This window comes from Cyprinus carpio, chromosome A7, assembly GCF_018340385.1.
Source record: "Cyprinus carpio isolate SPL01 chromosome A7, ASM1834038v1, whole genome shotgun sequence".
NCBI classification, from domain to species: Eukaryota; Metazoa; Chordata; class Actinopteri; order Cypriniformes; family Cyprinidae; genus Cyprinus; species Cyprinus carpio.
In genome coordinates this window covers 31925223-31950564 of record NC_056578.1, presented here as the reverse complement: position 1 = coordinate 31950564, position 25342 = coordinate 31925223, and the positions used below count along the sequence as shown (strand labels likewise).

Below are 25342 nucleotides of genomic sequence, written 5' to 3'. Positions count from 1 at the left end.
TACATGATTGTAAAACTTTCAGTATCATTAATAAATGAAATTGCTATTTTTATTTTGTTTAGAAGGATCTAGTAATAAAAGTGAGAATGGATTTTTCATATTTGAAGATGTCTCGCACACCTTCATCATGTCACGTAATCTTTCTTTCATGAAAGAACACCACCATTTCACAATCTGAAAACCTATTCTCATCCTATAAAAGGAGAAATGAAAAAGGGAAGCACAAGCAAGACATTTTTGACAATGTCATGTATTTATTGAATGTACAGTTATATTATTTATTGAGGCAATAAAAATTACATCCAGAGTAATAATTTTCCCTTTAAACAAGGCAGACCAGTACACTATCTACATACAGTGTTAACAAAAGAGTGTTTCAGTAGGAAGGTGATAAAGAGACACATGCAGAGAGAGAGAAACTATGAGATATGTACTTGGTTAAAACTGTAACTGAGGCCGAGCAGAAGTTAGCCCTTGGGTAAGCATGTTTTGTCCCTTAAAGTCTGACTGCAGTCCTCACAGATTTCAGTACACACACCAGCATCACTCAGTTTGGCCCACATGTGTGATGGACCAGCCTGGCTTGTCCCCTGAGGATGTCTGATTATAGACTGAAATTAGCTAATGTCTGCTTAAAAAAAAAAAAAAACCCTACCAACAACAAACTCAATTTACAGAACATACTTTACAGAAGCATTAATAAAAGGTGCTAAAATCAAAAAATCTGAACCTGAACCTGAATTTTGTCCCATTTTAAGACACTAAAAAGTGGGTTTTTAAATCACATCATTTCAAAAAAGGAAATGGTGTTTTTTTTTTTTTTTTTTTAATGATAAAATAGCGCCATTCAATCATTACTACTGTCTATACACATCAGAGAACCATAATGTGATATTACATAGGCACAATATAGAATCATGCCTCTGTAAAGAACAAGACAATCATAAAGTGTCAAAGACCAGGAAATAAATGTCAGACAGGCAGCAGAAGACAGTTCTTAGGATGACTGTATAGTGTGTGCGTGTTGTTGGGACACTTAACCAGCATAAGACGCAAGCAAAAAGACAGACGTCACCCTCAACTTCTCCTCTAGTCAGTAGTAGAATTAATTTACGTCTAAAATGGAATTAATTATATATAAATCGATATAAACTCATGTGGTTTCGACTAAAATACACACATTAATATTTCCAGGTAGTATGTACAACACTAATATCCTTCTCCAAAGACAATGAGACATGGAGAGAAGAAATGTTGACATGCAAGTACCGTTTATCCCTGTTCATACGGTATATAAAGCTATCGACTTATCATTTGAACACATTATATGGGCTGAGTCATTTAAACTCACGCTAACCTCAATGCTCACTTCTCATAGTAAAAGATGGTGTTGTCCATCTCACTTCAGCCCTTTTGCCTTCTGGCTTTCTAAACTCTACTGTGCGGTGTCCATTCTCACAGCCAGCGCTTACCTCACACATACAAACACACACACTTTGTAAATCACACTAGGAAATATTATCATCCAAGCATGGAGAAGAACTGTCATGTTCATGATGCATATTAGGTTATTGTTTTATAATCATAAGTGCTGTAATCATTGTCTTTCTCAAAGTGCTTCCATCAAGATCATAATGCACCAAGCACACCAGAGTAATGATGCTTGCTCAACTCCAACTGCCTTAATAATATTGAGCCACAGAGCCCTGAGAGACACAAAGAGAATGAAAAAAAAAAAAAAAAAGAGTGGGGAAAAGACGCACTTGGCCATAGAACCAAAAAACTGACCAAATATATTAAAGTAAAAATGAAGTGTGTGTGTGGGGGGGGGATTACAATACGAGAAAGCAAAATCCAACCATCATACATTCTAATGGATTAAAAAAGCCCTGGATTGTGGTGATCAGAGCTAAGCTGTAAAAGTCTTGCTTCAATCTCACATTAAAAACTCATCTCATATGCTCTGCTTTGTTGCATATTATGCAACATGACTCTGAATAGACCCTGATAAACCAGATGGGATTTGTGTGCAGCGTTCCTGAGATGGAATGTGACGTGAAACTGCACCCAGAACGTGAGTAGATTCAACAGGGTTTGGCCAAAAAAATAAAATGGTGGTGCATGAAGTTTCCTAGACATCACCGGATATCAGTGTGAGATGCGAGATCTCTGCCAATTACACACAGATTCTGGATTAGATTAGATTAAGCCAACCGACAGAGAGACTGATACGGGGGAGGTACGGGAAAGACAGCGAGTGGGATTATGGGATTTTAGAAAGCATTTACTGGGTGAGAGAGTTCAAGTGAAGAACATGTAAATGTGAGGCACTTAAACATTTAAGTGTCTTCGGGCACAAACAAACACAATATACACTTTTAAGAAAAAATTTTATATTTACGCCTACAGCAGCTTTCCACTGGGACATTCCCGTTGATTCCAACTTGGTACCTTATTAAGACCTGAAAGTTATTACTTTAAGGGTACATATTACTACTCTAAAGTATTAATATGCACCTTTTAGGGGTAGACAGGTCCAAAATTATCCCTTAAGGGTACTGCCAGAGTGGCAAGCATTTTTCAGACAGTGTGCTCAGACCCGATCAACATTCACAAGACAGGATGATTCGTCGCTGTGAAATGAATTGTGTTTGGGGTGTATAAGCAACAGTCCTTCTGGGCATTGTTATATAAACACGTACCTTTTAGACTCAGCATGAGCCTAGCGCTAGCATCACGGCATCAGATTACTGCCAAATTTACACTGCCACCTTCAGGACAACTCGCTGGACTACACATAAAGCTGCAAAGTGCACAATATACATCAGAAATAAATAGAATACCCCATCCCTCTGGTTTCCACAGGCATCTTACGTACAGGTGGTAGTATGTACGAGAGACAACATTATTAATGCTAGATAAAATCCACTGTGTTATGGATTAAAACAGGAATTTGGATAAAAATCAAGTAAAACGACATCAGGGTTGATTCAGACAGACAGTGGTAAAGTGTATGCAGCAAAAAACAAAAACAAAAAAAAAAACTCCCCACACAATTCCTCTAAAAATGCATACAACTTTTAGCAATACTATATCTATTCTTAAAATCTGCTGCGGACAGGAATGGATTGGGGAGAGTGATAAGAAAAACAAAACAAACCAAAGTATCACTAGTACACTCAAGTAGTATCCGTCTCTGACTTGACAGGAGTGTTTCAGGTGGAGGAGGGGTCCAGCAGTGAGGGCGAGATATTGTCCATGCTGGTCCAGCTGTTGTTGGGGGAGGAATAAGGGGGCGTGCTGCAGTTAGAGGGAGGGGCCTGACCCATGAGCTCCTGCACGTACTGTAAGATCTCCTCTGGCAATCGCTTCAGCTCTGCCTCGCAGTCGCGTGTTAGACGGGCCTGATCCTGCAGAGACCGGATGATTCAGAGTGCCATTCAACATTCGAAAAAAAAGATTCAAGCTCACAAATATTATATCTCCTGTAACTATGGTATTTTGTCAGAAAATATAGTTATTGTGGTACTGGTACATTTCTGTAAGGGATACTTTTTAAGTTTTGCCTTAAATAGGAGGAATTGATCAGTAAAAGAAAATAATGTGACAATGATTTGGGACTAGCATGTCAGGACTGAAGGTGGAATAAATCTGTGTATGGACTGACCATAGGAACCTCTTCCTCTATTTTCTGAAGGATGTCCTTGTGAAGGGCTTTTAACTTCTCTTGACGCTTCCCTTGAGACACTTCCAGCTACACAAAGAGAGACAAAGAATTAAAGAAATTTATGAGGAAGACTGACCTTGTTTATTTGAACTTTTGTTTGGTATGGCTCAGAAAAAACTTTGTCCTAACAAGGTGTCGAGCAATAGTGGTGAGTTTCTGTCCAAAAGTGACCAAACATTTTTGTCTACTAGACAGCTTTGTGGAGTAGGAGGACCACTCAGATTTTACTGTGGGCAGAGCTACCCAGCACTGAAATACAAATAGAAACATCTAATATCTTCTGATTGGCTATGATTTGGTTAGTGTTAGACACCAAGCTGATGATTGGCAATAGGAAAATGCTGTGCAACATTATGCATCTGTTGCTCTAGTTTTTGTGTTGTGTTCCACACCGCTGGCACTAGTTAGATCCACCTGGGTGGCTTTTTGAACAATTGAGTATTTTGATTCCGTCAGTCAGGGGTGTGTTTCCCAAAAGCAACTATGGTCACAAGTTCCGTTGTTACCAATAGAGTTCAATGTAACTGCAGTTGTAGCTCTTCTGGTTACCCTTTGATGAATACAGACTAGTGCCACCTACTGGTATGGAGTGTTATTTCCTCTCACGTAGGTGCAGAACTTATGTGGCTATTCGCTGTTGTCTCTGAGGTGTGTTCATGTGCAACTTTTGTGCCCAGACACAGGTGACACTACACTAGGATAATAAGATGTGCAGTTTATGCAGTTTATATATTTATGCTTGAAAACAAGCAACACATTTGTTACTTTAGAGTTTTTAATTCAGTTATCTTTTGAAGCTGCTTATTTGTCACATATGTTATCGATATAAAAATAATAGATTCTGGTACTGTACTGAAATTGTGGTATCGAGCCAACCCTACACTTTCGTCACCACTAGTACTTTGATGTTGGTTCAGTGTGTCACGGCCTTTATGCGCTCAGTACAGACAGGAAAAACTGTTGAAAAAACTGACAATGTAAACAATGAGTGCCAACTAATTAGGACACTAAATTCATAATATTTTCCACAACTCTACTCACCAGACGGATTAAGCTGACCGAATCACTGATATGTTTTCTATTGATCTCATTCAGCTCCCTGCTGAGTGAGAGAAAGACAAAAGGTTACGTTCCTTGTACATTACCATCAAGTGCTGAGAGCAATGCTGACCTCTCCAATGGCTCCAATGATGTTAATAGCTTGATAAACCTCAGCAGCACAGTCATAAATGGTTTAATTTAAAGACATCTTTTAAATACATATCAAGGCATCTTAGAACATCTCTGATTAAGATATAGGTCAGAATTCAGAAAAAAAAAATATTAGGGCATATAACTATTTGTCCATATAATGAAAGTCAGTGTGGTCCAAAACAACAGTGAGACATGAGGGTGAGGATGACGACGACAGAATTTTAATTTTTTCATGAACTATCCCTTTAAGGCAGATAATGTCCATTCCTTACAATCCATTTACAGATCACTAATATTTATTTTGCATTTATCATTAATTCATCATGGTATCATAAATCCATTGTGCTTCTAAAACAAGCCACTTAAAATTATTTTTTTGCCCAAAAAGGAAAATTCATTCATGATTAACTCACCCTCATTTTGTTTCAAATCTGTAACACTTACTTTCTTCTGTAAAACTCAAATTTAGATAAGGTTTTTTTATGTCCATAGTCCATACAGTGGAAGTCAATGGTCACTAAAACTGCTTGTTACAAACATTCTTTAAAATATCTTCTTTTGTGTTCAGCAGAAGAGAAAGTTTTATGGGTGTGGAATAACAAGAGGGTGAGTAAATTATGACTGAATTTTCATTTTTGGGGGAGACTAACCTTTTAACCCTAGACTGTCACTTGCACTGTCCTTGAGATGAGAAAAGCCATTACTCACGCCTCAGCCTTGTCCTTTTCTGCTTTCTTGGCCTCAGTGATGCTGTTCTGCCTCTTCCTGTCCAGGATCTTTTGTAACTCTTTCTTCTCTCTGCAAGCAGAAATGTGACATTTTAACTTTTGTCCACAGACACACAAATGCACCTCAAACATAAAAAAAAAAATGTCTTACTTGTCACACACTTCCTTGAGTTTCTTGATCTGGGTTGCTTGGCATTCTCTGGCTATTTCCCTCAGTTTCTGATTGGCCTGACACAGAAGCACAGAGTCACAAAGAATAAGCATTTTTAGCAGTAAGTGTGTGTGTGTGTGTGTGTGTGTGTGTGTGTGTAGTGTCTTACAGACCAGCTGTGATCGCTGTGTCTTTGGGATATTGTTGTGTGTCATACCTCATTGAGGTGGAATTGTCTAGCCTCTTTTTCTGTCTGATGTTGTGCCTGTCTAAGCATAAAAAGCTCCTGCATGTGCTCCTCTCTGAACTGCTCCGTCTGTTTCTGCAGCTCCATATTCAGCTCGCTCAGTTCCCTCTGCACCGGATCCTCTGACCCACTGCACACACACAAAAAGCAAATACCCATTTAATAATAATAGTAATGAATGAATGATGTCACAAACACAACTTTGCATGCCATTCATTTGTGAATCGCGTCCTGTACATTTGTACAAGCTGCAAGCATTTGTGGATTTTGAGACATTTCTAGCATCAAGATCCTGACAATCCATGGACTCCACCCACCGCCTACTCAAGCCAATCAGACAACAGCCACACTTGGCTGACCAATCGTAGCACATTCTCGCTATAACCAATTACATTTTGCTTTGCAACCGGGGCGGTCTCTTCCTGAAATAACTTCATTCATAATATGCACTTGCTCAAATAGGAAATATAAGGGCCTTAAAAATTGATACAGTAAAAGATCTTTAAAATTGGATTTCGTTAGATATTTAGACTGTGTATCAAGCCAAGCCACAGTTTTTTGCCTTTAAAAATGTGAAAATGCCAGAGAAACAGCGCTTTAAACGGACTGTTAGGACAGCAGAAAGGATCATTGGTGTTCATCTGCCCAGTTTTCACGACTTGAAGACACAGGCAGGTAACATCATCAAAGACCCCTCTCACCCCGGTCACAACCTGTTTGCACTTCTCCCCTCAGGCAGATGTTACAGATCTCTGTGCACTAGAACATCTAGGCATAAAAACAGTTTTTTCCCCGTGCCATCTCCAGCTTAAACAGCTAACACATGAATCATTACCTGTGTTCTGTAATTCATTTCCGTAATTCATTCCACATCTTTAATTATTGCCTCTTTCTCAAGTATTATGTAAATACATATGCATATCTCCAGTGTTGGGGGTAATGCATTACAAGGAATTGGATTACTTTTTTCAAATAACTAGTAAAGAAATGTATAACTTTTTTAATTTACAAGAAAATATCTAAGATACTTTTTCAAAAAAGTAACGTCAGTTACTTTGTTTTCCCATTTATTGACTGACAAGTCTCCTGTCCCCATAATAGGAGAAATCAGAAGTACAGAGCTGTGTGCGCTGTGTGAACATGATGTTACTGTAGTTCTATACTAAATCTGAATGTGCATTAATTCATCCCGCTCACAAAAAAAAAAAAAAAAAAAAAAAACGGATTTAGTATTCATCAAAATGAATTAAAACAGTGAAATGCAAACTCAGAATGATGCAAACCTGCAATAATTAAATGTGTTAAATAACAAAAATGTATCTAATCCCATTTTATTAACCAATATCTTTGCTGCTGACCTTTGATGATCCAGTTCAACCATACCTGTCAACATACAGTATGGCTACCAAAATACAGGAGGGGGGTTACGGGTGAGGCGGAGTCAAAAGTAATTTTTTTTATATTATATTATATTATATTATTTTATTCTATTTTATATTAATTTAAACAATTATTATCAAACAATTATATTCATTCAGTAACAAAAATATATCTTAGTGTAGGCTATATCTTTAGAGTTTTATAATTCATTATCTTCTTGTCGATCCACCAGTTCACATTTACAAAAGTTGAGGGGCCACGTCGATCGTGTGAGAAGGATGCGTTTCATACAAGATCTGGCAACTGAACAACCTTGAAATTTGTTATTGTGATTATTCATATAATGAGGTTTGGCTCATACAAAGACGGGAGTTTTACCGGAAGCAAATGTAGCGAACATATAAAATACACCCAGTGGGATTTTTTTTTTTTTTTAAATAGAAAGTAAAAAAATATGGGTGAAATACGGGACAATATTTAAACGGGATGATAGCGGGACAGAATGGTAAAATACCCGAGAATCCTGGGAAAAACGGGAGGGTTGACAGGTATGACAGGTATTCAACCATACTAATAAGCAAAACTGACTTTAGATAAATAACAATTGTGCTTCATTGTTTTTTTTTTATTGCTGAAGAGTGTTTCTTCTCCTGCGTTCTACTGTACAGATGTGAACTTACTTTTCCTTCAGTCTGAGGTTTATTCATTACACTTTTTGATGTGAAAGGGCTTTTACATTTGCTATAAATAGAACTTCTTACATTAAAAACAATCAAGCCTTGCTCATATTTAAAAAGTAACGTGAAAATAACACAAAAGTAATGTAATGCATTACGCAAAAAATATTTCATATGAATCAGACTTACTAGTTTTGTTTGTAAAAGTTAAATATACTACACGCTGCAGTGATGCTGAGACAGGTACCCAGATGGTCATTTTGGCCCACAATTGATATTATACGTGTTATGCCCTATATTTTAAATGGCTAAATTATAAGCCATGCCATGTCGTACACCGTGTCTCTGCTCGCTGTCATGCTGCACTCTAACAGCTGTAACTGCAACTGGATGTATCAAAGCAAAGGTGCAAATCATTTGTCCTAGCAATGTTTCAAAATCCACAAATGCATGCAGCCATCTACAAATGCACAGGACGCAATTCACAAAAAAATGCCAGGCAAAGTTGTGTTTGTAAAATAAAAAGATATTTGTGAATATATATTTTTATTTGCAAGTCTCTTTTTTTTTGCGAATTTAATTCATGTTTGTGAACTCTAAGATTTATTTCTGGATCTCATTCTATTTATTTTGAGTATGTTTGCTTTTGTTGGCTTCTCATACAACTTATAATTACATAAAGCAGTCTGTGTTTAACCATGGGTGTCCCTCCCTGCTTTAAACAATGTAAAATATCCATCAGAGGGTCTGAGCCCTTTATTCTCTGGTAAACACATGAGGACTGAACATTCATTTCAGTTTGCCTGCTTTACCACTCTGATCTCCTGACCTCTTGATCTCTCTATGATCATAGTATAAATTACAGCAAACAGTTGGCACTCAAGCACAATATCCACCTGGCAAACATTAATTAAGGTCAAAAGGTCAACGTTGACTAAATATCCTCACTTTTTCTTTAGACTGGAACGCAGACGCTTCTCCACCTGACTCCGTTTCCTCTGGAGGTCAGAGTTATGCTGATTACAGCGAGTCTTTTGCTCCTTACTGAGAGCCCACATCTGAAACACACAAAAACACATTCTTTAAGTTATGGTTGAAAAGAGACAGAATGACCAACTTGAAGAAGTTGGGAAATCTGCAAGGCAAAATCTCCCCCCACCCATGCGAAATTCACAATTGCATGGATTCCTACAATAATGACTGAATTTTGCTTGCAAAATTTTGCCAGACAATGGTAAATATATCTGCACCTCTGATTTAATATATTTACAACTAGCAAAGCCTAACAACTGATGAAAGACATGCTAGCTACATGTTCAAACATACTAGCAAAGCCTATGTGCTAATACACCCTTTCTAGCCAGGCCTCCTCAATCTAACATCAAAGCTGGTCTGGACTGAACTTTTTTTATGTAGTTAAAAATATATGCGTGTATCTGGGTAAAATGTGACCATGATGATACATTCCCTACATAACACGTAACCGCAAGTGGTGTTGCAGTATAGAGTTATTTTGACCTTTTTGAGATGTTTCTTTTTCAGCTCCTTGAGTTCCTTGCATTGCTTCTTCAACAGTTTCAGGTAGGAGCTGTGCTGTTTGAGCTCATCAATGGACTGAGGTTCAATTACTGCAAAACACAAACATACATACACCTTGTCCATGATCTACAACACCTCTCAGCTCTTCGCAGGGGACAAGTGACTGATGAAGACTGATGAAGATGAGCATACATGAGGATGAGTGGATCTTACCTTTAAGAATATTGTTGACCAAATCTTCTTTTTGGCCTAAAATATATTACACACAAACATTCAGTTCACTTAATGGAGATGAAATGCATATTCGTAAGCAGACATTGCGATTCATGGTTCAGTATGTATTGCTGTTTTGAGACCACTGTTTCGGTTCAGTTCAGTTTATTCTTAATGTGTATTTAGAAATTTTCACAAGAATTTGCTAGTATTCAATAATAGTTCGCCTTAACGGTTTTGAAAGACTAAATAAATATTTTCATGAAATAAACAGTTGTATGCTCTTCATCGTGTGCCAAAACATAAATGTTATAAAGAGCACCTTAAATATAATAAAAAAAAGATCATACAGTATGAGGACAGGGTAAAAAAAAGAAAAGAAAAAAGTGTCAACATTGATTTTTTTTTTTTTTTTTTTTTGTAAATGTAAGGAACTCTGTTATGATTTCATTGCAGCTAATGTTCTTTACAGAGAAAAAAATTAAAATAAATAAAAATCAAGGTACATTTAGAAGTCCAAAAAGAAATTTAAGTTTAATCATCACTCACTTGCTGATAAATCAAACTGACTGGTGAAATATAAACCATAAATAATTCTAGATATCCAAAAACTTCATAATATATTTGATTATTCATATAACAACATGACATGACATCTAAATTTATAAGGGAATTCCCTATAAAAACCATTTATAAAAGGTTAAAAATTGTTGTCCACTCGTTAACAATGCTGCTGCTTCAAAGAGATAATCAAGCGTCTTCTGCTACGCTTTGTTCCTGTAGTCGAGAGTGCCATGAAATGGTTTGGCTGTGAACTTGCAGAATGATGCATGGATACAGAAAGGACACAGACGAACCATGCACTGTGCATTAGTGCAAGCTGTCACTCCAAATGTCTTCACAAAACAGATCATCCATATGTTTTGTTAATCATCGTTCATCACAGCTCTAATGCATATGGTTGTTTTTTATTTGTTGTGGTATTTTTATTTTAATTACTTATTTATTTATCTTACAGAGAACAATTACACTTCTAGTAGACATCAGTAGAGAAATAAAAAGACTAACAATATGGCCAAAATGTTCACATGCACAAAGAGAGAATGATTGAGAGGAAGACAGCAGGAAAAAAAGTGACTGTTTCAGAGGTTAGACCGAACCTGATGCAGGAGGGTTCATGACCTCGGTGAGCACAGAAGGAAGTATTGGAGATGGCAGAGGACAGATGGGGTCAACAGAGGTCACGAAGCCAGAGTCAATCTTGTCTCCTTCCTCTTGTTTCACAGGTCCACCCTGCAGACACACACACACATTCACAGTATGCATTTGGCACAGTATTTATCCCAAAGCATATTCTTTCTTCCACGGAAGATAAAAAGAGAAACTTTGAATAATATATTTGACACTCTTCGTATTGTTATAATAAATGGAAACTGGAGCTTTCAATATTTCAAATGATTCAGTTATAAATAAAAATTAGTCAAAAGAATAATTTTCTTAGGAATAGGACTTCGCTATTTCTCTCATGAAGGAATACTTGGATGTCAGGATCTTCATTGAACAACAAATTAAATTTTAGTCAATTTCTCACACAAAAACAAGAGTTTGGAACAACAAAAAGGTGAGCAAATGAAGACTTTAATTTTAGAGTGGGTTGCAAGTTCAGTTAGGAGATCAGTAAAGGGGATTGATTGGTTGCAGAAATTCAAATTTGACGACAGTCACTGTTACCAGAAGTTTATATAGGCTACTGTCAGGCATTTGCATCTAAGTCGATGCTGCCTCAAACACACATAAAAACAGGCTTGACTGACCTCAGTGGGATCCTCCATAAGTGCTAAAAGCTGCCTTTCTCTCTGGGCCAGCAGAGAGAGATGTTTGATGGGGTTTGTCAGAGCCTCTGCATACTCTACACACAAAAAAAGAGGAAGACAGTAAGACCGCTAAAAAGGTTCACAATGAGTGGTAAAGAGAGGAAAGATCGGGGTTTATAAATGAAAGACTGTTGGTTTGAATCATACTCTGGGTGACCTATGACCCATCTTTTTATTTAAATATGTATATACAAACATTTGCACAGCCATATAGTTCCCCAGCTGTTAATATTACATCCATGTAGCAGATTACAAACTCACTGTCATGGCATTCACAGTCCCACAGATCTGTCTCCTTACCTTGGTGCTCGTTGGGAATGTAGTCTTGTGCCTCAGTGTACACAAGCAGGGATGACAGCATAAGCGGTTGGTTCAGCTCATTCTTCAGACAGATGTAGTGATATCCTAACACACACACACACACACACACACACACACACATAGCAGATTTGAGTAGATATTCAGCACAGTATCAGACTAACAGGTCTGTTAGATCACTGCCACGTATTGGCACAAACCTGGGCGCAGTGCTGATACTGGCAAGATGCGATGGCCAATAAACTTCCCGTTTTCTTCATACACTGCTACTCGCAGAGATGCTAGGGTGGGCAACACCACCTAGAAAGACAGAAATTAACAGCATTTCATCTAATTAAAAAAAGTGCAGATTAGTACAGTATTAGCTTCACAGTTTTATGCATGACAGAACTGCCATTTTAGGACAAACTATTCCCGTCTTTTTTTACCTTGTTGAACACAAAGGTTTCATCATCCCAGACTGGGTCCAGAGAGTTGTTGTTAGATGTTTTCGTTCGATATTTCCTTTTAGTGTCTGCAGGAAGCCCAAACATGTCCACCTCCACGTAAACACCAACCTTCTTATCATTCAGAAACTGACCTGAGATGATCTGTGTATATGAGGGAAAAGTGAGAAATTATATTCTTGTACATATTACATTTAAAATTACAAAGCAAAATAACTGACTATTACTATATCTTTAAACAGCACACTACATGTGCACAAAATACCTTGATTTTAACTGTGTTGGCTACGATGCCATCCACAATGTCCATAGTGAAGGGGTCAAAGTGTTTGTCCGTGCGTCTCATGAACTCCGGCTTCAGCAGATAACCACAGTGGCCATTATATTCAAACACCCCCATGTTCAGCTGCATCGGCAAGTCTGAAACAGAGAAGAATTAAGCTTATTTTAAGATTTTAAGACTCCTATAATATATATGAATTTAGAGAAACAACTAGACAGAAGGAAGAAGGCAATAACAGAGTGCTGTTTGCATATCTAACCAAGAGTTTGGAAGTTTAGTGCCACCATTTGGCAACCCACGTTCCAGAAGAGCTGTGGCATATAGTTGCTAGAGTCCACACGCGTCCCTTTGGGGTAGATGCGACTCATCTGCTTTTTATTGTATCTGAACACAGACATTTTGCTCAGGAAAAACCAGATTACTTGAATATAAAAGCGCAAACATATACACATCAAACATATATAACTACTGTAAAACTATTGCTGTATCCTGATTCATATATTATCCATCCTAAGTAGTATTCGAAATTAGAATAAAGAACGTTGAAATGAGTACCCCAAAGGTAGCTGGATGGTCTTCTATTTCTGGTGAAAATTCAGATCAGAATTACTAAAAAAAAAAAAAAAAAAAAAAAACAACACTCCATGAGTGTGCATGGATGTACACTTAAAATTTCCACCAGAAATTGTTGCACAGCGCAAATAAATGAACTAAACTATGGAGTGTATATATGAGGACCTTAACTGTGACAAGATGATTGACAAGCTAGTTTACAGTAACATGATGCACATAACTAAGCAAAAAGTCACTAATATATATAAAAAAGATGTTATTATGACATTGTAGTATGTCCCAAAATTTGCCTGCTCCTCTGCTACACATTCAAATGTATTTTTCTTCACAAAAAGAGTACATATTTTTTGGAGATAATGTAAGTAGGTAAACTGGGATGCAGCACATTAAAGCAGTCATTATCTGCAGACTGAGGCTGGGGAAGGATACTCAACAAACTCCATGGGAGAGTTCTTCAATGTGTCCATGCCTTTGGTCTCCACAAAAGATGACATCTCAAAATACTTATTCCTCTCTAAAAAAAGAAAGAGAGAGATCAATGTTAAATTCTGTATTCTAAGCTAAACGTGATAGACAATCATGTCTAGATGAACAATGATTTTATAAAATGGGCACATGATTCTGTCCTGGCTTCTAATTGGTCAACACAGTATTGGTTTCAGCCACAGAATACACAGCATAGTAATGGCTATAATGTGAAAGGTATCATTACTCACTGGATGCCGCCTCAAAGGATTTGAATTTGACAGGTTCTATGTAGTTGACCAACGTAGACATCTCCTCTGTAGCGTTCACTTCACTGTACGCAGTACCCTGAAACAGAGAGATGTGTCAAAGATGCGAATAGAAAGAGAGACAGAGAGAAGAATAATGAACAGGACAGATTGACAGTAGTTACCTCGTCAGTGTTGTTGTGTTTCTTTGGATCTGGAATGGGTTCCTCTTCCTCCTCTTCATCACTCTCCCCATCTCCCCGGTCTAGAAATTAATATAAAAAAATAATACACACACAAAGACACAGAAAATTGAATATACACCATAAATGAATTGACCATGAAGGTCCATGCTGGTGCCTAAGTGACATCAGTCTTCATCCTGGTTGAGACCTCATGTCAACTAGGCACAAACCCACCAATAGACTTGCGGATATCAAGATCTTTGGCCATCCTTTCTGCAAGCTTCTCGCCCCCATTGGACATGAGCTGGCCCACCTCCCCATCAGACAATGGACAATCTAAACACAAATCTCATAATGAATGGGTCTGAATGTGAAATGAAATCGAAAAAAGCAAATTGTATGATGTGTATATGAAATTGCTTGTAACGGAATGAGCCAGAATTGTTTCAAGACCACAAAAAGAATTAAAACTACACTAAAACAGAAATGTAGCTAAAGAAAGAGTTCAAATTGTTGCAAAGTTGTAAATGTCATCATTTACAGCCAAGATAAAAGTCATACAGGTTTGGAACGACATAAAGAGTAGTAAGCGAAGACACTTGGTCCATGAGCTAATAACGCTCTAATCTTGCAGATATGAGAGAGATGTGCAATAAAATGACCCACGAGAATAAGTTTTTAACTAAAAATGATGTTAAAATGAAATGAAATGTTATGTTTTGTCATAAAAGATCAGAAAACAAAAAAGACAAAAAAGTTCACAGTAAAGTGTCTTATTTTTTTTTCACCGTTCAGGGAGTGAGCTTGCTGTCGGACTGATTCAGATTGATGCGTCATGAGTTTGAGACTGAAAACATGGGTTTGAGACTCATTAATCAAAAAAATAAATGAATAAACAAATGGCTGATAGTTACATTTGTTGCTGGGACAAATGCAGGAAAATGCAATGATGCTGAATGCTGACGGATGAAACACTGACATGCACTCTTAGAGACCGTTCACAAAGATGTTTTTGCATTCCACTATACTACATTTCACTATTCAAGTTTAACTTTTAAAGGGGTCATGACATGGATTTTTTAAAATGACCGAGCTTCAATTAAATTTTAATAAAGTAAAAAAAAAAAAAACTAATATATTTGCAAAAATTATTATTTTCAATTCTCATTCTGTCCCTCTCTCAAATGAGCCACAAATGTTTGGTGTAGACAGGAGTCAGGCATTAAGTGACTGAACGTCAGTGGATAGGGTCAGTGGTGCGATGATGTAAAACTATTCGTTGACATCCATCTCCATGTGATGCTACAAATCCCGCAACACCCAAATAAGATATTTTTTAAGCATGATTAAATAAATACATTTTCTACTGGAGAGGGTTTTAATTAAAGGATCAAAGAAAAATGGATTTCTCATGTAATGGCCCCTTTTAAAAAACGCATCTCTAGACCTTGCAATTTTTTCGTTGTATTGTCCTATGTCTCTCTTTTTATGGCCCCAACATGTGATGAAACCCCATCTTGACACAAGCTGCCACAGCATATTTAAATTATTGTCGGAATTGTTTTGTAATTGAACTGCCGACCATTTCAATCACAGTTGCTTTTGTGCTAGAGTGGATCAGGCTAGGGTTTGGTGTGTGTACACACCATTCAAAGGTGAGGACTGTTCGTCTGTCCCGTCCTTGCGTCTGATGCTCCCACCGTTAGAAGCCCTGTGCGGATGTTTCTTCTTGTTCTTGATCAAGATCTTCCCCATGAGTTCCTGGGGGCTTGGAAGTTGCTGACCAGGAACCAGCTGTAAAAACAAGATTGTAAAACATAAAAAATCTAATCTCAAACTACAAATATAAAAATGATTGCCAAATCCCTGCATTCTGTAGTCAAATAGTTTAATAATGACCAAAACTGTATGATTAACAGCTCTCCCAGACAGTCAATGTCCTACACAGCTGTTATATCACTACATTGACCTCTTTCTTTTCACAATAATGTAATAATTTCAGGTCAAATTAACATTTTCATTTATTCTTTTATCTGGTAAGTAGCCATGTAATAAGTGGGAAACAAACTCTGTCAGGATGATACAAGACCCCTTTCACTTTTTACCCTGATTACCCTACATTTATTCTGTGATAACGGTCAAATGACTGTAAACCATCCTTAACTATGAGCAAAGTTTAGCATTACAAACTTTGATGTTGGCTTTAAAAACTTGCATTGAAAGTTTAAAATGATTTTAAAACCTTTGAAAGTTTTAAGGTGATAGAGAGGCAGATAGATTTTGTTTTGAAAAAACAATTAGACTAAAATTTTGTTTTATCATTTTTGACAGTTGGAGGTTAATCAGCAGCCCTTTTTGGGAAGAACTCACCGGATATTTCTCCAGGGGATCAATGAGCAGCGCGTCCCCGAACATAACACGACAGTACTCTGCCATTTTAGCCTGCTGCTTTGCCCTAAAAGAGCAGATAATAATCAAGATGAAAAATTAACAGGATTAAAAAACCAAACAAGAATTAAGCATTATCCACACACTTATACTTACGAGTCCACATGATTTTCAAAGGACAGGATGAGAGGGTAGGGAGATGTCTTGAACGCACTTTCAGCGATGGCCTCTATTACTTCCTAAAAACACAAAGATTGAAACATTACACACGCAGTTTCTCATTGCAGTTCAGTGTGTGTGCAATTTATGTGATCAGCTTGCATTTGACAGTAAAGGTGCGGTCACATTAACAAAATTTTGCAGGCAAAAAAGTTCCTTTGTCTATTGTTCATAGTGTAGAGATGTATGAAGCACAGCTCACCAGAAGTCACTTTCAAACCAGGCAGCTTTCTGTTGGTCCACATGGCAAATCCATGTGACCAACTTGAACCCATTGCGAAATCTATATGAGGAAATCTTCTTCCCTTCTAGATCACAAGTATTTCTACTGAAATTCCTGTATTTCTCCCTTGAAAATCTGCAGAACAATGGTAAATGTGACCGCACCAAAAAGAGCAATGGACACTGTGATGGGGCCATAAACACACCTTGAATGAAATCTCTGTTGTCATGGTAAAACCGTGTGTGATGATTGGTTCTTCCTCAGGTGGGCGGCCCTTCCAGCAGTCGAGCTCTATACAGCGGCATCCTGTCAGCAATACCTGCCGGTACATCTCCACTGATGACAGGCCCGTCAACTGACCAACTGAAGGGGGAAAGCACAGACAGGTTACATGCGTGCATTTATTACCATATTTATGTCTCTAAGAGTGTGTAAGTGTACCTGTGAGGTATGTGTTGTGTGAAGAGTTGATGAAATAGTGGGACAGGGGTTGGTTCATATCATCAATTATGTCCAACCTCTCAGGAGGAACCACAGAGTTCTCCTCCCCACCAAGATACTTTGTGAAGCCCATCAGGGAGATCTGATCTGCTCATACATGGACATGTGAAACAAGCCACCATCAGTCTCATCGTCACCATGTCTAAACGTGTGTGTGAGAGTGTGCATTTGTACCTCTCTCCAGCTGGCTGGTGTTGGTCTCATATCTTTCCATGAGCTGGTGGACCTGATCTCGCTTGAGTGGTGGGTAAAGAACCTCATTTAGTCGAGAATCTCTCTGTTTGCGATTTATAAATTCCATCAACTGATCCAGAGACATGAAGGGCTTCCCTTTGGAGCCACTGCATACACATACAGTAAAGAATTAAACGTCAAAAACACTTTGCACAGCATCTTTAAATAGTTGTTAAGAAATAAAGTAACCCCAAAACATATTTGGACACACTTAATAATGTATAAATATCATCAGAAAAACTATTGGTAGCATTTAACTTTTCTGGACCATTTTTACATGGACATATTCAGCTATTGCTATACATTTTTCAATTATTTTTGAAAAGCATATATATTGTTTTGAAATTTACAAACCTGACAAACTTTTTTGTGAAATGGTTGCATGAAAAGTGTGCATGTGCTATTTTTCTTTAATATAAATGCTATTTGATTGATATATGAATAACAGAATAGCATTCATACATTTATATATGTGGCCAAGTATCCAATTATATTTTGAGGGCTACTGTATCTTTGTCATTGCTGTTGGACTCTGTTCACTCACAGCTCCACGAAAATACGCTCCACTTCTGGTCTGGGACTTAGTTTGTCGAGAAAGTTCTGGAACATTTCCCAGGTGAAGTCATCTGGCTTTATAGCCTCAGCCTGACAAACGAATAAATTAATGAATTAAAAGGAAAATATGAATCCTTAATCTGCAATGTTTCCATGACAGCAATATTGTTCTTAAAACTAAAAGCTGAGGAAAATTTGAAAAACAATTTTTAGTGAATTTGGGTCTGCTGTGTATTTTAAAAGGGAATATCACCATGGGGGAAAAAAAGATATTTATTTTGCTGTTTTGAAATAAATAAAGGCTTTGATGTAATATAGGCAAATATGTTCACGTTATGAAAAGTAAAATGCAGGAATGAGTCCTACAGCAAGACCCATATCTGCATGACACACAGGACAGTACTTAGCACGGTGCATGTCAATTAGGGGCATGCTGCAATCTGAAGTAAACATTTGTTCTGCAGTGAGTTGTGCTTGTTTTTGTGGTTTTTGATATTCCACAGCAGGGTTCAACATGGCTGAAGTTCAACCAGCAGGGGGCAGTGTAAGACAGTAAACAGAGTGTCATGTGGCCATGTGCTGATCTAAGACCAGCTCATCTGTGTCCAAACTGAACCATAAAAGGACTAGTCAGATCACCATGGAGTGGCAAAGAAAAAAAAAATTATACGGACATGACTTGAAGACAAAGGGAGACACAACAAGAGATTGGTCTATAGAGATAATCCGAGAAATCAAGTGTGGGTTATTTGAAAAACAAAGCATTTATATTGAAAGAACAAAAGAAAAAAACATGTCTCATGGAAGCGTAGCAGACAGTGAAGGATAAAACTGAACGGTTAAACGTGTAATAATTGGTGATTGGTGCATGACTGATTACCCTGTTATTGACCAGACCGCAGTGCTCCAGTGCCGTCTCCACACGTTTCTTATCTGAGAACATTTTCAGGATGCTGAGAGAAGTGAAAGTGAAAGAAAAAGAAAAGAAGTGAAAGGAATGATGAAAGAAGAAGTGGCAAATTAGCAATGAAAGCCCTGAAGAACTGGAAACACAGCTATATTTGAGTAAGACAGCTTGTGTTTACTCACTTCTTCACTGGGATTTTCCCATCCTGATTTAGCTGCAGCTTCAGCTTGGTGTAACTATGAAAAAAGACACACACAAAAAAAAAGATGGTAAGAGACAGATGACTGTATCACACTGGTTTTGTTATCTTTCATCTTTCATTCATTAGTCTACGCTGATTATTTGCACGTATAAATATAACACAATCTTAATGGGAATAACACTACAGACTCTTAGAACAACAATCACCTGACAAAGACTATGACAATAAGGCGTATTTTATTTTGGTTGGTATGGAGCTAACCCCAAATCCTGCTTGTAAGCAAGGATTTAACATGGATAGTTCACCCACAATTGAAAACTGTGTCACTTACCATCATGTCTTTATGACTTACTTTCTATTTCATTTTTGGGTGAACTAACATGACCATCAATTTTAAAACAAATGCTGAACTGAAAGGTATACATGAAAACTGGCTTGAAATTTTGTCAAGTCCAGTTGAGGCTTGAGTTGAAAAGATTCAAGAGTCAAAGTCAAATTGTGAGATCACATAATAAAGCACAATTGCGAGCAAAAAACTGAGGAGTCACATAAGTCACAATGATGAGAAATAAAGCTGCAACAACAAGTCTTACTTGTAGACATGAGGTTGCAATTTCGATATATAATGCGACAATAATAAGACAAAGTCACAGAGAAAAGGTAAGACAGTAGCATTTGAAAGACAAAGTAGCAACATGAGATATAAAAGTCACATTTCGAGATTTAGTCACAATTGTGAGAAAAAAAAGTTGCATTTTGAGATGTCAAATTTTCCAAAACATCAATTAAAAGAAATAATCACAAGCAACTGTGCGATATGAAGTTCAGTGAAGTGGACTGAGACTTTTGTGTATTTTTGCTACACTAACATGTCACTTGGCTTTAAACAGCAGATTCAGACATACACACACACACAGTACTCACGCTTTGAATAAGAAGGTGTTGCGGGAAGCATTCTGGGACAGTATGTTTGTGGCAAGTTTAAACAGCTCATCAGTCCACACCTGGAAACCCAATCATAACACCAAATAAACATGCATAAATGAACTTATTTTTATTATGTAAATATGATAATCCTATAAATCAATCAAACGTCACATGTTAAGCTTTTAAAGAGAGAGGGAAGAAAAATATAAAATGAGAGTCATCTAATATACAGTAGTTCAGTCAGAGTGCACACTTGCAAAAAGCAGGACGCATATAGAGGGAGGGACAGCATGGACATGGTATCTAGGTGACAGGCCGGTCGTCGTGGTTACCTTGCAATAGCCATCCTGCACAGCTTGGAAGTTGAGGAAGGAGATGTTGACCAGGTCGTTGCCATAGACAATAGTTAGCAGCATTTCTGGACTGGAATCTCCTTTGTTCAAACCCAACGTCTCACGTAAACGTGGGTCCTACAAACACAGGCAAACCTTACAGTATGAACCTTTCCAAACATAACCTTCATACTGACTCTTTCCAACACAGGCACACATTAAAATGTACCTTTGGCATCCTGGCAAACCTCCCTGTCCTGGTGTCCCTGATTTGACTGATGTCTAGGATTTCCACTTCCTATAAGAAAAAAAGACATGAATGAATAATAATAAATACTCTTGTAGATCATTGAACAGAGAACTGGGGCCCAATAGTGGGCCTCAAAATTACTTAAATGATTTGGGCAGAACAAGCATTAAATAAGCTAAACAATTAAAAAAACAAGTATATAATTCACCCCCTCAATAAACAATTATATTTTAAATATTTAATTAGTTTTTAGTTGATTTTATTTACTTGTCTAATCCTCTGTCATACTGCAGAACGAGTTATGCTGCAAAGTTTAATGTTTAACCCTGGTAATTAGCAATAATAAGTTTTGTCATTTACTTTCATTTCCTCATTAAAATCATTCAGTAAATCTGAATTAATGTCAGGCATACATTCTACATTTCAAATCAAATGTTTTGTGGTTTATTTTCTCAAATCCAACGCCAATTATGCCATATACTCTCTACAGTAGACTCATAAATTTTGACATTGTCACATGGCAGACATACACATAAAAAAAAAAACACAAAAAAAACGTACACTTTATTTCTCCTGGTAAAAATATTCATGACTCATACTGCATTGCACAGATTTCTGTCCAATCAGATTATCTTCAAAGTGAGAATGCCCCGCCCCCAATATTACCTGTCACCAACTAGGAAGTAGCAAATTATGGTTCTTAGCTGTGCTGTGCATTTTTTACAACTTACAGGAAGAGTACTTAATACGTCTGTGATTGAAGTGATTTCATGGGGTCTTTAAAAGTAATCGGGAATGAAATAACTCTGAACAGAGTTCCAGAGAATCCCTGACACATCACACACACTGACAAAGTAAAGGATATTGTCACTGAAGTGGAGAAGCAATCATAAATCATGAGTGAACTTTAACTTTATGACTTTATGACAGATTCACTCAACACTTCAGGATTTACATCTCAGATAAACATCTCTAACTTCTGCTTCATGTTTTCTGGAAGGAGAATCAAACAGGATCCCGGGCTTGTAAAGAGAATAGCTGAGTAAATGAGCTGGGGCAGTGGTCGGATGACTGTGCTTGTAAACTTCAACAATAAACAAAACAGATCTGGACTGTAAATACTTGCTCTATAGCCGAGAGCTCCCTCCCTTTCTCTCTCGTTCTTTATCATCTTTCGCTTTCCTGTACTCTCGTCCCCCTCCCACCATGGTGTGTGACAGTGCCGATGAAGTTGCTGAGTTGAACGATCCCCAGAGTGTGCACAAGGTCATGGGTTACTGGTCGAAGTCTGCTAAGGACTGGTTCCAGTCCAAATAAGCCCAGCAGGATGGATCCACACACACAAACAAATAAACAAATACACTCTTGTATTTTCTCCCTGCAGCTATTGACTCATCATTATTGGCTCCCTGAAGCGATACTGGGACAATTTATTTATATGTTGATGATTCATTTTCAGATACTAGGAATTTTCTAAGCCAAAGATGTCTCTGTCTACACACGTATAACAGAATGTTCTTAAAGTAGGGACTACAAAAAGTTACTTCCCAGGTTCATGACGTCACAAACCCTGATACACCCCGCCCTCGGGAAAAGGCAGCAAAGGGGGCAAAGGCCATGCTGCGCTGCTTTAGAGAAGAGGAAGAGAAAACTAGAGGTGCACATAAAAATCTATTCATATATGAATCGCAATTCCGTCTTCTAACAATTCTAATAGATTCACAAGTTTCAAAATCAGTGTTCTAAAGCAGCGGTTCTTAATACTGTTCCTTGCGTCCCCCTGTTCTGCACACGCTCTCTCTCTCTCTCTATCTCACACACTCTCTCTCTCTCTCATTCAGCTCAGCTCCAACAATGAACTGTTGCAATTATACACTTATTTTTACATAGCTATGAGAAGCGTTAAACATGGACACGCGTGCAGTTGCCGTACTGTATTAAAGCTTTAATCTGGATAAAACTGTATATTAAAAGCTAACATAAGCAGTAGCATTTACAAATAACAGTGTATCTAAAAGTATGAGACAACAACAAACAAAAAACACTGGCCTACCATTAAAAGCTGTGCTTGCACAGGTTCTGCACGATCCTCTTTAATAATATCCTATGCTTCTCAATCGGCCTTAAACTGATAAGCGATATTAACGATGCCGTTGTTTACCATACAACCAGAACACATGCCGTGAGGAGAGAGGCGGGACGTTTAGACCCGCACTAGAGGCGGTTTAGCCAATCGGAACACACTGGGCTAGCTTACCAATCAGAGCCCATTGCCTATTTCGGAGGGAGGGGCTTCATAAAAGCAGGAAATTATCAATGTGTTTCTCAAAGAAGGGACAGAGTGGTGTGGAATAAAAGTAAATTATGTGAAAAATAATTTGTTTTTTTTTTAAAAACGAAGCATTAACATGTTAGACTGCACCCCATAAACACAATCAAGCCTAGAAAAAAACAGTGACTCACCCCTTTAAAGCTCATCCCAATTTATTTGATATATGGGCGTGAAAATAAAATAAAAGATGAAAAGCTTTTAGCCCTGCTTTTTCCCCTTCTGTGGGTGTGATTGTGAATATAAACACAAGTAATCTGAGATTTCTACCTCAATGCTTTCATACCAAAACAAAATCCTAAAAAGTTCACATTCATTAAACACCATGATATAAACAATGAACAAAACTGATTCAGAGACACACAAAGCTATATTTACCACAGTACAACTGTAATGTAACATTGATGATATCAACAGGTTGCATTCAACTAACAGCTACAAGCTCCGACTTGTAAAATATCTTCCTGAAAAATAAGCAAGCATTTCTGAACAAGGGTGTATGCAAGTGTGCCGCTTGTTTGTAGCATACATACATTCCCCTCATTCCTGGTAGGCAAACACTGTTGACCTTAAGTTTAATATTTAGCCCTCAATGTCACTGTTGTGTTATTATGTCATTTAAAAGTTAAGAAAGAGAAACACAATATATAAACTACATAGACACAAGTGGTTCTTGTACTGGTGATAGGGACTTCACTCCACAGCAAACATCCATTCTCTCTATTCATTAACCAGCATTCTTAAGACCTGTTCACACCAAGAACGATAACTATAAAGATAACTATATTAGCATCCACACCAGCAGATGATATTGTCTCTTTATTCTAAATGCACACTCGTCTGCCACTTTAAATTATCGACCTCATTATAGCAGGATTGATTCTACTTGGGTCTCAGTGTGGCTGTCAATATTTTTATCGTTCATCAGTTGGAAAAAAACACTCTGAAAGTGATTCCAACGATATCGTTTCCCTGTGACTTTATCTTTATAGCTGCGGTGTGGACTCTGCTATTCTTTAATATTGAGAACGATTTTTAGAACTGTATCTTTATCGTTATCTTTATAGTTATCATAGTTGGTTTGACTTTGAATAGGCTTTCACAGTCACAGAGTAATTCCTCTTCTCAGTTTTGGATTATGGCTTTTACCTACACTGCCATACAGCTGACTTTGGTCTTGACTTTTGTTAACTTAGGGTGCTTTCACACTAGCACTTTTGGTGTTTGTTAGGTTTGGATTGATGTCAGAGTTCGGCTCGTTTGGATGATGTGAACGCTGTCTTCCGAGCTAGTGTGGTGAGCAGCGGAGAGTCGTACCTGAGTACGCTTAAAAATGGTGGTCTGGAGTATGGTTCATGCGAACTCTGGTACGGTTCACTGCTGATGTGAACACAATCATACCAAATCGTGGAAGTGAACCGCTATTAATGACGTATTATTTGATGAAAATGTGTGTTTGTGTGTGTGTTTCACTCACTTTCCTGACGAGCGTGACTGGCGCGCTGCAAGCAGAGAGCTGTATATCTCATTTCTGTTCGCCTTCAGCGTTCTTTAGAGCATTTACAGTACATTCGAAAGACAGGCGCAAGTGCCGTTATGTACCGAAGCTTTGTAAACAAAACGAACAGTTCAAAAACGTAAATACATAAAAGTGCAGAGAGTAATGTTATGCATTTTGCAACCTTCTCCTGCGCCATTGTTACTAAGCAACGGGGTAAACAGCTGCTGGCTTGATGACGCAAGCGAACTGCGGTTCTTATAATATGAACACAGTCCAGCGGGGGGAGGGGGGAGCAATCGAACTCGGGTTCGGACCAGGCAAGTGAACCAAGTGTGAAAGCACCCTTATATCACCATGACACAAGGTGACAAAATATCACTTTATATAAACTACCCTCAGAAAAAAATGACAAACGGCACCATGTTTACTAACTGTCTGTCTATATGTGTACAAAACAGTGTTTTCAACATTTTTGGAATACCTGATTCCAATTGGTCATTTGTGGCATTCAGCAATCAAATATTTC

The 25342-nt window shown here is 37.7% G+C and overlaps 1 protein-coding gene across 3 annotated transcripts in view; it reads right to left on the bottom strand.

The window, feature by feature from the left end:
- Positions 1 to 234: 234 nt before the first annotated feature.
- The window catches only part of LOC109088198 (1-phosphatidylinositol 4,5-bisphosphate phosphodiesterase beta-3-like), a 58274-nt gene continuing 33166 nt past the window's right edge, over positions 235 to 25342 (bottom strand). Inside the window, exons 3-34 of one of the 3 annotated variants that reach the window (XM_042760834.1) lie at positions 20966 to 21034; positions 20737 to 20874; positions 20402 to 20481; positions 19458 to 19511; positions 19249 to 19321; positions 18358 to 18458; positions 17754 to 17920; positions 17520 to 17666; positions 17284 to 17441; positions 16793 to 16875; positions 16619 to 16703; positions 15895 to 16042; positions 14483 to 14584; positions 14249 to 14328; positions 14067 to 14163; positions 13780 to 13864; positions 13037 to 13161; positions 12760 to 12914; positions 12477 to 12638; positions 12249 to 12348; positions 12031 to 12135; positions 11671 to 11765; positions 11017 to 11149; positions 9857 to 9892; positions 9623 to 9732; positions 9053 to 9162; positions 6018 to 6177; positions 5801 to 5877; positions 5630 to 5719; positions 4769 to 4829; positions 3668 to 3754; positions 235 to 3410 (exon numbers count right to left, since the gene is read on the bottom strand). In XM_042760834.1, the coding sequence (XP_042616768.1) occupies positions 3216 to 3410; positions 3668 to 3754; positions 4769 to 4829; positions 5630 to 5719; positions 5801 to 5877; positions 6018 to 6177; positions 9053 to 9162; positions 9623 to 9732; positions 9857 to 9892; positions 11017 to 11149; positions 11671 to 11765; positions 12031 to 12135; positions 12249 to 12348; positions 12477 to 12638; positions 12760 to 12914; positions 13037 to 13161; positions 13780 to 13864; positions 14067 to 14163; positions 14249 to 14328; positions 14483 to 14584; positions 15895 to 16042; positions 16619 to 16703; positions 16793 to 16875; positions 17284 to 17441; positions 17520 to 17666; positions 17754 to 17920; positions 18358 to 18458; positions 19249 to 19321; positions 19458 to 19511; positions 20402 to 20481; positions 20737 to 20874; positions 20966 to 21034 (3468 nt within the window). In that variant the 3' untranslated portion in view covers positions 235 to 3215. The remainder of the gene's footprint in view (positions 3411 to 3667; positions 3755 to 4768; positions 4830 to 5629; positions 5720 to 5800; positions 5878 to 6017; positions 6178 to 9052; positions 9163 to 9622; positions 9733 to 9856; positions 9893 to 11016; positions 11150 to 11670; positions 11766 to 12030; positions 12136 to 12248; positions 12349 to 12476; positions 12639 to 12759; positions 12915 to 13036; positions 13162 to 13779; positions 13865 to 14066; positions 14164 to 14248; positions 14329 to 14482; positions 14585 to 15894; positions 16043 to 16618; positions 16704 to 16792; positions 16876 to 17283; positions 17442 to 17519; positions 17667 to 17753; positions 17921 to 18357; positions 18459 to 19248; positions 19322 to 19457; positions 19512 to 20401; positions 20482 to 20736; positions 20875 to 20965; positions 21035 to 25342) is intronic. The other 2 variants (XM_042760835.1, XM_042760836.1) reach the window with 2 other exon arrangements.